The sequence below is a fragment of the Podarcis raffonei genome, chromosome 1, assembly GCF_027172205.1.
Source record: "Podarcis raffonei isolate rPodRaf1 chromosome 1, rPodRaf1.pri, whole genome shotgun sequence".
NCBI classification, from domain to species: Eukaryota; Metazoa; Chordata; class Lepidosauria; order Squamata; family Lacertidae; genus Podarcis; species Podarcis raffonei.
In genome coordinates, this window is record NC_070602.1 from 74523248 (window position 1) to 74534804 (window position 11557).

Sequence of the window (11557 nt, forward strand, 5' to 3'; positions counted from 1 at the left end):
AAAAAACCCCTCCCAAACCACAGATTGTGGTACTAGATGCATAATTTCGTTTCCTAGGAAACTCAGTTTTCACTTTTTAAAAAAGCAAATTTTTTAGTCTTATGGTGATTACCAGTATTTGCTTGAATGTGTCTGGCCAATGCCCTGGTCAACTTCAGAAAGCAGAAGAATTGCAAACTAAGATTTCCAGTGGTGACAGTCCTCTGAATATTTTCAGTCCCCTTTCAGTTCTTTTCATTACTGGCCAAATCAAGTTTAAAAAAGACACCCACCCACACCCTGCAAAGTATTTTTAGAGCAAACATAGCCCTGGTCCACAGCTCAGTGACAAAGCAGATACTTGCATACATAAACTTAGTCCTTGGCATCTTCCAATGAAGGAGTTAGATGGGCTGCAAAAGGATCTACTGGGGGAGGATGGTTTAAGGCAGCTCAATATAAGGCAGCTTCTTCATAACAGAAACGTTGTAATGGCATCCTTAGGCCTTCTGACTGGCTTTGAGCGCTCACATGCTTTCTTATGGTATTTGGTTATTTACTGTATCCTAAGATCCAAAGTAGGCATGGCTACTGCAGTCCCATGAGCTGAAACCAGGAACTTGCTGTAGAACAAGGGTGGTAAACCCATGGGCCAAATCATGCCTGCCAAGCCCTTTCAAGTGGTTGCTTTCCTCCCCCAGTGCAATGCTGCAAGGGGGGGGGGAACCACTGCCTATGGTCTTCAGAGGTTGGGCCCTTTTTAGGAGAGACAGCAATAGCCCTCAACACTGCAGCACTGGACGTGGTGGAGAGATTTAAATCTTCCCGGGGAAGTTCAACACTGTGACAGGGATGTGTAGTGTGTGCGTGGCTGTGTACATGGAAGAAAAGGTGTGAAAGAACTGAGAAAGGGTAGGAAACAGTGGGCCCAGGATGATCATGCCCACTTTGGAGACACCATTTCTGCTTTCCTCAAGCCCTCCACCAGGGCATGGCCCCTGAAAGGCTAGCCAAGAGCGAATGCAGCGGAAAAAGTTGAGCCATCCCTGCTGCGGAAAAATGAGGTGGATGAAGGGAGTGTGTACAATGCAAGACCTGCTCCCTCTCCTAGATACTGGGAGGGTGCTGGGAGAGGAGGGACAGGCAAGGAGAGAAGCTTCAGTCACCATGAACCACATTCCTCCCCACCTTTCTACACGTGTGAGATGAAACTGCTGCCATCTAGCTTGACCCTAAGTCCATGCCATCTTCCTCGACATGGCTTGTTTAGAGCACTCCATGTCCACCTCTCCAGGCCACAGAGATCTCTCTAGGTCCACCAGCAGGTCTTGGTGACACTCCTGGATGTTCACTGGGTACCTTGCTCTGACAAACTCATAAGCAGCCAGCAGCCTCATGTGGTGCTTGACCATCAGGTACTGGATGACGCAGGTAGGAGCCAGGGAGTAGCCATCCCTGCAGTGAATCAGAACCCGCTTCCTTTTCTCCAGCGAGGCCTCAAGGCACCGGTTGATGTCCCAGAAGCACGGCTGCTGCAGAGAAAGACGCTCCTCCTCCAAAGGCCCCTGGACCTTGAGGCGGGACCAGCTATGCTGGGGCCCTCGGCTGCAGGTGCAAGGGATGAAGCTCAGCCTGCAGTCGCTAGGCAAGCTGCTCACGTCAATGATGCTGTCAATCTGGTTCTTGCACAGCGCCTGCCCACTGTAAGCCGCACGGAGGTTCCCCACGTAGATGAAGTCCGTTACCCTGGCGATGACCGGTTCCAAGAAACCGAAGCCTGCCTGCAGCTCCCTTGGCTTTGGGTCACTGGCCTCCCCGGATTTGAGACTCCCATTGCGGCGCTTCTTGGAGCCAGAAACAGATGATGGATTAGGATTGAATTCAAAGCTGCCCTTTGGCAGCAACGGAGAAAACAAAGAGTTGGAAGACTTGGGCTTGGATGGAGATCCCGTTGGCTTGGAGGGGATGGATTTGGACGAGGAACTGGGTACAGAAGCACAAAACAAGGATGCCCGTTCCAGGGAACCAGTGCTGCTGGCTGCCCCACCACTGTGGACTTGTTTCATCTATTTGAAAAAGAGGAGAAAGGTATCAGTTAAGTTCCTGCTACTAGATTCACAAACTGATGCAGCCGCATGACAGACAACAAACTGTGTATTCCCCAACAAATGTCTCTTAGATCATCACTCACCTGAGTATCAAGGTTCTCCAGAGAGACCAAGCCACTGTATTGCCTGGCATTGTCTGATGAGAGGGATAAGCAGAGTGTCTGGTGAGTCTTCATGGGTGACCGAGGCCTAGATGAAGCTTCTCTGTGGACTCTATTTTGTTCCGGCACTTCATTCCTGCTCATTATCAAGTCTGGGCAAGAACCTGAAAGAAAAGGATGGTTCCCCCCAAGAACAGATGCTCATGAAATAGCTCCCCTTTGCACAGATCTACAACGTATCATGAATGCTAATGAATTGTGCCTCTGGGAAGAGGCAATTCCTTTCACGCAACTCCCACTGCCATTGCTTTTAGATTATATTTTGCCATGAGCACACACACGGCTTTAAGCAGAGCCTTTCACTGGAAGGTAGCTGTCACATCCGTTTCTATAAGCATTCCCTCTGTCTCAGCGTATAAACGTAAAATATGCTAATAGACCACTAACGAAAACAAATTAAAATGATTCATCTACTCCTTAAAATGTGTGAGCTGTATCCTTTGTATGTTCTATTTACAGTACAGCCGCTGAACTTAGTGGATTTTAGTGAGCCATGTCCATTAATTTCAATGGGCCCATTCTGAGTAGGACTAACAACCCTGTATGTTTTGAATCAGCCTGATATTTAAGCACTAGCCTGGCAGTCATAGGTGATCAGGAATTCCATTCAGGTGAGTAAGCAAGCTGGCAGAAAGATGGAGCGCTCCATTGCTCCACTACAACCAGAACATAACCCAGGCTGGCTGCTGAAAGAAGAGGGAAGCTCCCCTCCTCTGTACCCAGCATAGAAGTGCAGCAAGCTGCCATAGGAGAGACTGAGCTCTTTGTCATCCTCTGCAAGCTGGTAGGTTTGCTTGCAGGCTAGTAACTTTTGTGGGCTTATTTGCAAGGCTGGTTTAAATGCACTTGCAAGGCTGGTTTAAATGCACATTGCCTGTGCCTTCAGCAAAGAGCATGCAGTTAATAACTGTATGATGTGCCACTTGCCTTCCAGAGGCAACATGGAAAAAGAACCACCACTGAGTGTTGTTAACATGGGTGACAGTTATTAGGGGCTCTAGGCCTTAACTTGTTTATGCATTAAAATTAATTAGTAAATAGCAGGATCTGTTCATACTGAAAGCCCGAGAATACCTTGATCCTACAAATGAGCGTAGCTGTGACAGAGGACAAAATGGCTTATGCCAAAGCAACTCCTGCAGCACCCAAAGCTTTTCCCAGTAGCACAAATCCATCCTGCTAGGCTGCTAATCCATTGCAATCCAGTTACAAAAATCCACAGCCAAACAGGCACAGTTAGGCTACGTATTCTGTGCTTCAAATCAAGCAATTTGTTGTTAATTTGGAAGGTGCTCTTTTTTACATGCTTATACAACAGAGATTATTCCAGGTAAAGCAGCACTTATATTATAAGATTGCTACTTTGAGTGAGATCTGTTGCAGAAAAGCAGGAAATAAATGAAGTAAATAGGGTTGAGTCCAATTCTGCTCTTCCACTGCTTGCAGAAAGGCTTTTGATCCAGCAGACGTTTCCGCTAAGAGAAGGTGGGAAAGAAGCAATTCTCACCAATCCTTCCTGCAGTCCTTGAAAAATCTGGACCCTCCAGAACAACATGGAAGGTGGCAGGGGTTAGAAACGGGGAATCCACAAAAATCACCTTCACCTTTCACTAGTCTGCTGAATCAAAAGCCCAAGGAGAAAGCCACAAGGGGATCCAACCCATAACAACAAATTCTAGCTGCTGAACATGCACAGGCTACCATCTTGCCTCCCTGTAAGAATCCAGTGTTTTGCTGTGTGGCCAGCATCTCTCCATCGAAGACAATAGCTACTTTTGCCCTATTCATTGGATTCTGCACTAAGAGTTGTGAACAAATTCTGTACCCTGAAAAAGTATATTTGTCCAACCTGTCTCATTCATGCAACGTATAGAGATGTGCCTATATTTCCTTGATGTGCACGATTTGTTCTCACAGTCACAACAAATGGTGTCACCATCGTTCAAATGTTCCAATTCTTTCTTGCCGTCCAGATTCAGTTTCAGTATTCGGTCCACAGGAGCAGAATACAAAAGCAGATAGTATATTGGAATGCATCGCATGCTTCACCTACCTGTACAGTGTTGGGAAAGTGCCACGGGGGAAGACAGGCGTAAGGCCTTCCAAAAGTGCTTTGTAAGCAAGCCTGGAAATTGAGAGAAAAATGCATATTGGCAAGGAATGGCTTATCAGATAACATTAAAAGTAAAAATAAAAGCACATGTTAAAGCTGATGCATGCAACATGTGAGCTGCCACCACCACCCCAATCCCGTGCAATGCTTATGGTTGACAATACTATTACCGTTTAGAACATACTGAAGCACCTAAAAAATCTAAGAGCTGTGCAAATGAGTCCTATGTCTGCTGTGCAAGGGACATTTCGCCACAGCAATGATGGTGTTGCATTAATGCAGCAAAACACTTGGGATGTTGCACCAGGGAAGGTATTCCAGAGACTGCACTGTGAGGCACTCCTTCAGGTGTCTCCTCCTTAAGAGGTCCGGAGGGTGGCAACACAAGAATGGGCCTTCTCTGCAGCGGCTCCCCATCTGTGGAATGCTCTTTCCAGGGAAGTTCACCTGGCGCCTTCATTATACACCTTTAGGCGCCAGGCAAAAACGTTCCTTTTTAACCAGGCCTTTGGCTGACCTAATCAACATCCTATACCATTTAAAATGTGGCTCTTTTTTGGGGGGGTGTTATTGGATTATTGTTTTTATTTTTATTTTATATATTGTGATTTTTTTTTGTGAACTGCTCTGAGACCTCCGGGTATAGGGTGGTATATAAATTCAATAAATGAAATGAAATACTTTGCACAAGGCAGAGTCTCTGTAAGAGGGTCGATACAATAAGCACAAGACTTTCCATGTTGACATGAAGAGAGATTGCCTAAAATGGCACTTATGCCTTGTATCAACCACAGAGGATCAACTCAAAACATTTAGAGCAAGAGTCAAGGTTCATAGTCCGAACAACTCCCCAGTACCATGGGCAGGCATATAATGATGCTACAAAGATGTGGAAGCTTTGGTTCTATAAATTGGATGGCAGCTCCTATCATCCCTGACTATAGGCCAAAAGGCTGAGGTTGATGGGAGCTGGAGTCCAACAGCACATAGAGGGCCACAGGTTCCCTATCCAGCGCACACACAACAACAGAGGTCAGTGAGATGCTTCCAGGAAGTCTACAAATGGGGCATGATGTGGGAAGCATCCAATGAACTCAGAGAAGAAGGCTCCGGATTCAATCCTTGGTAGGATCTCAGCCCAAGGAAGACCTCCACCTGAGACCCTAGAGAGCCACTGCCATTCATAGGAGAAAACAGTGAGCTACACATGAGACATATGAAGCTGATTTCTACAGAGCCAGACCATTGGTTGAAACTGTCTGCATTGACTGGCAGTACCTCTTCCAGACAAGTGTCCTTCTCCATCTGACCTAGAGATGCCAGGGATTGAATCTTTGCTCTGGCTCTGTGGACCTTTCTCCTGGCTCTGTGGACCAGTGACCTTACTTAGTATTACGAGGTTTCATCTTGAAGACCCATGTCCATGGGGCAGGGACAAAGAAAGGGAGAACAAGAAATGGACTCACACAGGGAAACAGGCTATTGCCACGAATCTGAACAATAGGATGCAGATTGGGTGTGCTGGTGTGTTTCAGCATGTCTCTGTGCAACAGAAGCCCTTTGAGGGTACCTTTAGAATTGGGTCTGTCTCTCTTCTCTTACTTACCCGTAATCCCACTTTTCCTAGAATCTGGTCCTTTGTTCATCATTATGCCTGCCGTTGACTCCATGGCATCCAAATCTGAAATAGGGAAGAACAGATGGGCTCTAGACTCTAAACCCTCAGCAGGACAGCTCAGATTTACAGCAGGGCATAGAAGATCTAGCCTACTGAGAGAAGACAAAAAGGTAGAATGGCAAGTTCATATGCAAAATCCTTTGAAGGGTGGTAATGAAGCCGTTCAAGTGTGCATGCTGAACAGAAGCAAGCTTGCATGCTCCAGAGGTGTCAAATCAAATCTGAATGGAAAACTGGACCAAATTGTTATTCTTACCAAAATTAGAAGAGAGTAAGTAATCGATTACAGTGGTACCTCGAGTTACAAACGCCTCAGGTTACAAACGCTTCAGGTTACAAACTCCACTAACCTGGAAGAGTTACCACGAGTTGAGAACTTTGCCCCAGGATGAGAACAGAAATCGTGTGCCAGCGGTGCAGTGGCAGCAAGAGGCCCCATTAGCGAAAGCACGCCTCTAGTTAAGAACAGTTTCAGGTTAAGAACAGACCTCCAGAACGAATTAAGTTCGTAACTAGAGGTACCACTGTATTTGAAACTCACTGCTGAACTTGTAGAACTTTTTAAAAAAAAAAATCAGGTTGCAGATTCAGAAGAAGAATTCAAGTAGAAACCATAAACAGGTTGGTCCCCAACTGAAATGAAGAAAGCAGCAAGTTGCTTGTTAGAATTATAAAGTTCCTCATGTTGTGAAAACACGCCAAAGTATATATCCATATATGAGCAGTAAGATTATATAGGAACGAGAAAGCAAGCAGTATATACCTTATGCCTGGGGAAAGTCACAATGAAGGGAAAATGTGGCATTATTAATTGAAATATTCAGGGAAGCTGTCTGATTATTAAAAGCAGCTTTAAGTGCTTGCAAGAGGAAGGTCTCATCCCTGGAAAACGACGACGTTGTTTGTGAGCTGTAGCTCTTTTGGAGTTCTTGAATAATTATTCAATAATTGTAATAATTTTAATTCCTAACATCACTTGTAGACAAAGCTGTAACTCTGGCTGTGGAGAGTCCCCATCAGTTCAGGGTGCAGCTGTAGCTGCCTTCTAAGAGCCAGCCTGAAAGCATGTTGCTCCAAAGCATTAGAAAGAGGAACTCTGACAGCACAGAAGTGGATGTTGTGTAGGCGGGCAGGAGAATATCAAGCAATGATCCAGAATCAATATAATGTCTTCTTTCCCGAGTTCTCTCCCCTGCCCCCTATGCTCCAGCTTTCATTACACAATGTCGGCTTCTCTGTCTTGTATATTTAACCACCATCCGGCATGATGTTATAAATGTTCCACATTGAGATTAATCACCCCACATCAAATGCGCAAACTGGCACTGTGTTGTAAATGATGTTTACACATTCCCACACAAACCGGAACACGTTCGGAGGCAATCTCCGATTACTTGATATTGGCACACACACAGGAGCAGAAGGACGGAAGGTCACTGCTTGCTTGAGACCACCCCACTTGACCCTTGGGGCTGGGCTACCCACATCTTGGTCTCATCCAGAAGACAAGAGCATAAAAAGAGCCCTAATGGACCAGACCAAGAACCAATCTCCTCCAGCTTCCTATTGGCCACAGTGGCCAACCAGATACCTCCTGGGAAGCAGGATATGAGGGCAATAGTACCCTGGCTACCACGGTCGTCCCCCGCCCCCCAATTCACCCCCAGCGACTGGTATTCAGAGACACTGGGGTCTTATAGGAAAAATGGCAACGTTGGTGCCCCGGTCCTTTCCCAGAGAACCACAAAGCAGGAAGTTTACGAGCGCACACAATAAAGCTCACCAAGGGAAAGGAAAGCGAAAGATATAAACTATTCTGAGACATCAGACGTAAAACAAACAAAGCAAAACCAGCAATAAAAGACTCCGGGGTCTCCGGGGGCGGCCAGCTCCCCCTCCCTGACCCCATAGCCCACTTCCGTGGCAGAGGCCACGCTACAAGTTTTGCCCGCCGGATCCCCAGCGCGCCCCTCTCCGCCCGTCGGGCAGCCCCACATACGCGGAGTCGGGGCTCGCAGCTTCCTTTCTCCGCCTCGACGGGAAGTGGCGCCGCGCTCTGCAGCAGAACTTCGGGCTAAAGTTCTGGCTGCGCTTCCAGACGCAGCCCTCGAGGATCGCCCTGCGCTGCACCTGCCAGGAAGGAGCTCCGCGCCCCGAGATCCACGCCGGACTCTCGGCGTTTCCTAGCCATCTCTTGGCGAGGGAAAGAAGGGTGGCCGCGAGGACCGTGCAAGGGCAGGATGGGAAATGTAGTCTGCGAGGCGCAAGCGGGGCGCCTCCGCCTTCCCAGGAACGCCCCTCGCCTGCCCGCGGTGGGCGGCGAACTTGGCCCGCCCCCGTGGTCGTGGCCCGCGTCTGTGTCGCTTTCAGCGCGTGCCACGAAGTGCTTGGCAGGCAAATTTTTTCTCTTGCTCAGAGACAAGGCTGTAGTTGGGGGCGGGGGGTGGGGGAGAGATCATCTCGGAATCATCTGTCGGATCGCTCGTATTTAAATAAATCCAAAGAACACACTGTGCATTTGCAAAGCGTCCTGTGGGTGGATCTTATTGGTTTGTCTCTTGTAACTCTGAGGTGATGGAAAAAAATGCTGCTGTATCAATCTCCTGAGAGCAGATGGGTGTTCGACTAAGATTGACAGTACTGCCTTTAGGGGGCGTATGTGTTTGTGTGGATGGGGATTTCCACCCCCTCACTAAGTATGGCTCCTGTGAATAGTAACTGTGCTTACTGCACATGTATTTAAACTTTAATTGTATTTACATCCTGTAATTTTTGCATATCATTGCCATTTGACTCTATCTCCATTTTTTCACACATATATGCTGTGTGTGCACACGCACACATTTGCCAACGGAGAATAACATGTCATGCATCTGATGCTATTCTCACCAATTGAGAATAATATTTATGCAGCTGGTCCATGAAAACTTTTTCCAGAACAAATTTGTTAGACTTTAAGATTCTACAGTACTAGCCTTAAGGATTCTTTGGGGGAAAGATAACAGAGTTATAGCGACTCTGACAACCCGGTTGCTGGTGATGTTTCCTAGTTCTGTGTATTGCAGGTAATTAAAGTATCGGGGCCAGATACTCTTACTTACAGTACATATAATTGCAACAAAATCGTTAATGTTTTACTGATTTTCACGAGTTGAGTGAAAAGCTTGGGTATCCATATAGCATGGTTAAATAGGCAAATGGGCTATTTAGTAGGGCTGTTTACTAGATGAAGGATCTTGTTTCTCCCTACATATACAGATTGCAAATAAAGAGCATGCCATTTTTTTTATCAAGGCATATTCGGCCATGGTATCAATCTGAGCAACAAAAGATTGCTATCACATTTGAAAGCTCAATCTTACAACTTTCTCCATGTGGAAATTCTGGATGTTATTCTGTCTTATTGTGTTATAAAATATGTGCATTCATTACATAAAATATGTGCATTCATTACATATAAATGTAAAAGTATGCTTTCTGAGTTGCAGGGAAATGTATTTTTAGAATGATTTATTTGCTACCACATTTATTTTACATAGATAACTGTCCTTCATGGTAAATAGTCTCTGTTACCGCTGTTTTGCATAAAAAGTAAGCCTTGTTGAGTTCAAGGTCTCTAAGTGTGTTTATAGATTTGTAGGCTTAATTCAGCTACTAGCCTTATGCTGCAGTCCTAGACCCACTGACCTGGGAATACTTCTAAGTACAGGATTATGCTCTAAAATACACAGGAATCCTGCAGTTCAGTTTGGTGGCCGAGCAAAAACATTCAGTTTGATCCTTGGCCATATTTCAAGGTCAGCTAAACAAGAAGGAGGCAGCATTACAATGATGCAGATCAGTTTCCTCATTCTTCTTCAGGACTCCAGCTGAGAATGGCTAAAATAAAATATACATAATGGCACTTACCTAGCTTTAAAAGCAGGAGTGTCGGAGACTGATGAACTGGTTTTTATTTTTGCTTCCTTGTTGCTAAAAACTTGCCAGTTTGCAGCTCCTGCTGGGGCTGCTTGAATAAATCAAACAGCCAAGCAGCCCCAGTCATTTATGAAGGGTCTACTCCTCCACAGAGCCAATTGCGATTGGTGGACCACTGCTCATTTTGGGTATCCAAGATACTGCTCTCTATATGATGGCAGACGTCACTGCCTGAGATCCAGAAACAGAAAGTCTTTGCTTGCTTGTTCCACAAATAAGAGGAAGAACCTGTTTTTAATATCATCTCACAAATCCATTTGTGGACAATAAACCCTGCAGGGATAGTGAAGAAGAAGTACCAGGGGAAGGAACAAGATAGAGTGGCATAATGCTGAGCTCCACTTGACTTCCAAAGAGGTTAGTAGCAGGAGGAATCAAGATCTTCTCCTAGTTATTGCAGCATTTATTGACACACTTGATAGTAGTGGCAGGTGGCAATTGCAATCCATACATGTCTCTGGCAACGTAAGCAGCAAATGTACCCAGCTGGAACAAAATAATGATATAACATGCTCCTTTGTGTCACACTGAGCATATTTATTCTTTGTTGGCCCCAAACATAATAAATTGAAACCATAAAGATTTATTTGTCCCTCCCTGCTTGCTTTCTTTTGTTGCTGAGAATTCACACACAGATCTTGTTTCAGATCCCCATAACTCACAAATCAATAGTCAATTAGTTTTTGTTACAATTTACATTTGATTTGCGAGTAGGGACCACTCCCACTATTGAAACTTTTATTGGCCAGAGTTCTTGGTGTGCTTTTTTCTTGGTATACTCTAAGGAGCAGGCACACATACACCTGATTATTACAGAAAAGAAAGTACTCCATGCAGCTCATCATTAAACTGTGAACTCGCTCCCACAGGAGGCAGTGAAGACCACCAACCTGGATGGTTTTAAAAGAAGATTAGACAAATCGTGGAGGAGAGGGCTGTCAGTGGCTACTAACCATAATGGCTATGCTCTGCCTCCACAGGCAGAGGCAATGATGCCTCTGGATACCAGTTGCTGGAAACCGCAGGGAAGGAAGAGTGCTCTTGTGCTTGGGACTTTCTTGTGGGTTTCCCTTAAGCATGTGGTTGGCCACTGTGAGAACAGGATGCTGGACTAGATGGGCCATTGGCCTGATCCAGCAGGCTCTTATGTCCTCTGAAAAACCTGTCTAAAATACCTAGCAGCAATGTTGAAAGGAGAATTTATTTGATTCTTTCGATTTAACCTGTCTCTTTTTATTTAGCAAGCTGTTTGTTAGTAGCTATATATATATATATATACAGTGGTACCTCGGGTTAAGAACTTAATTCTTTCTGGAGGTCTGTTCTTAACCCGAAACTGTTCTTAACCTGAAGCACCACTTTAGCTAATGGGGCCTCCTCCTACTGCTGCTGCACGATTTCTGTTCTCATCCTGAAGCAAAGTTCTTAACCTGAGGTACTATTTCTGGGTTGGCGGCGTTTGTAACCTGAAGCGTATGTAACCTGAAGCGTATGTAACCCGAGGTACCACTGCGTATGTGTGTGTATATATATATATATA

The 11557-nt window shown here is 45.6% G+C and overlaps 1 protein-coding gene across 1 annotated transcript; it reads right to left on the reverse strand.

Moving 5' to 3' along the window:
• Window positions 1-233: 233 nt before the first annotated feature.
• LOC128416411 (uncharacterized) lies at window positions 234-8328 on the reverse strand. The gene is made up of 5 exons (XM_053394130.1): window positions 8039-8328; window positions 5968-6042; window positions 4302-4373; window positions 2171-2352; window positions 234-2045 (listed from the first exon to the last, which is right to left on the reverse strand). Exons 2-5 carry the CDS (start codon window positions 6029-6031, stop codon window positions 1212-1214), a joined length of 1152 nt encoding a protein of 383 aa, XP_053250105.1. The 5' UTR covers window positions 6032-6042; window positions 8039-8328; the 3' UTR covers window positions 234-1211.
• Window positions 8329-11557: the final 3229 nt, after the last annotated feature.

Bases quoted from the DNA above. Each gene is read 5' to 3' on its own strand.
- LOC128416411 (XM_053394130.1), bottom strand. From the start codon at position 6,031: ATGGAGTCAACGGCAGGCATAATGATGAACAAAGGACCAGATTCTAGG. The intron at 4,374-5,967 runs GTAAGTAAGAGA...CTCAATTTCCAG, and splicing joins TAGGAAAAGTGGGATTACGG to GCTTGCTTACAAAGCACTTT. The intron at 2,046-2,170 runs GTGAGTGATGAT...TTTTTCAAATAG, and splicing joins TGGAGAACCTTGATACTCAG to ATGAAACAAGTCCACAGTGG.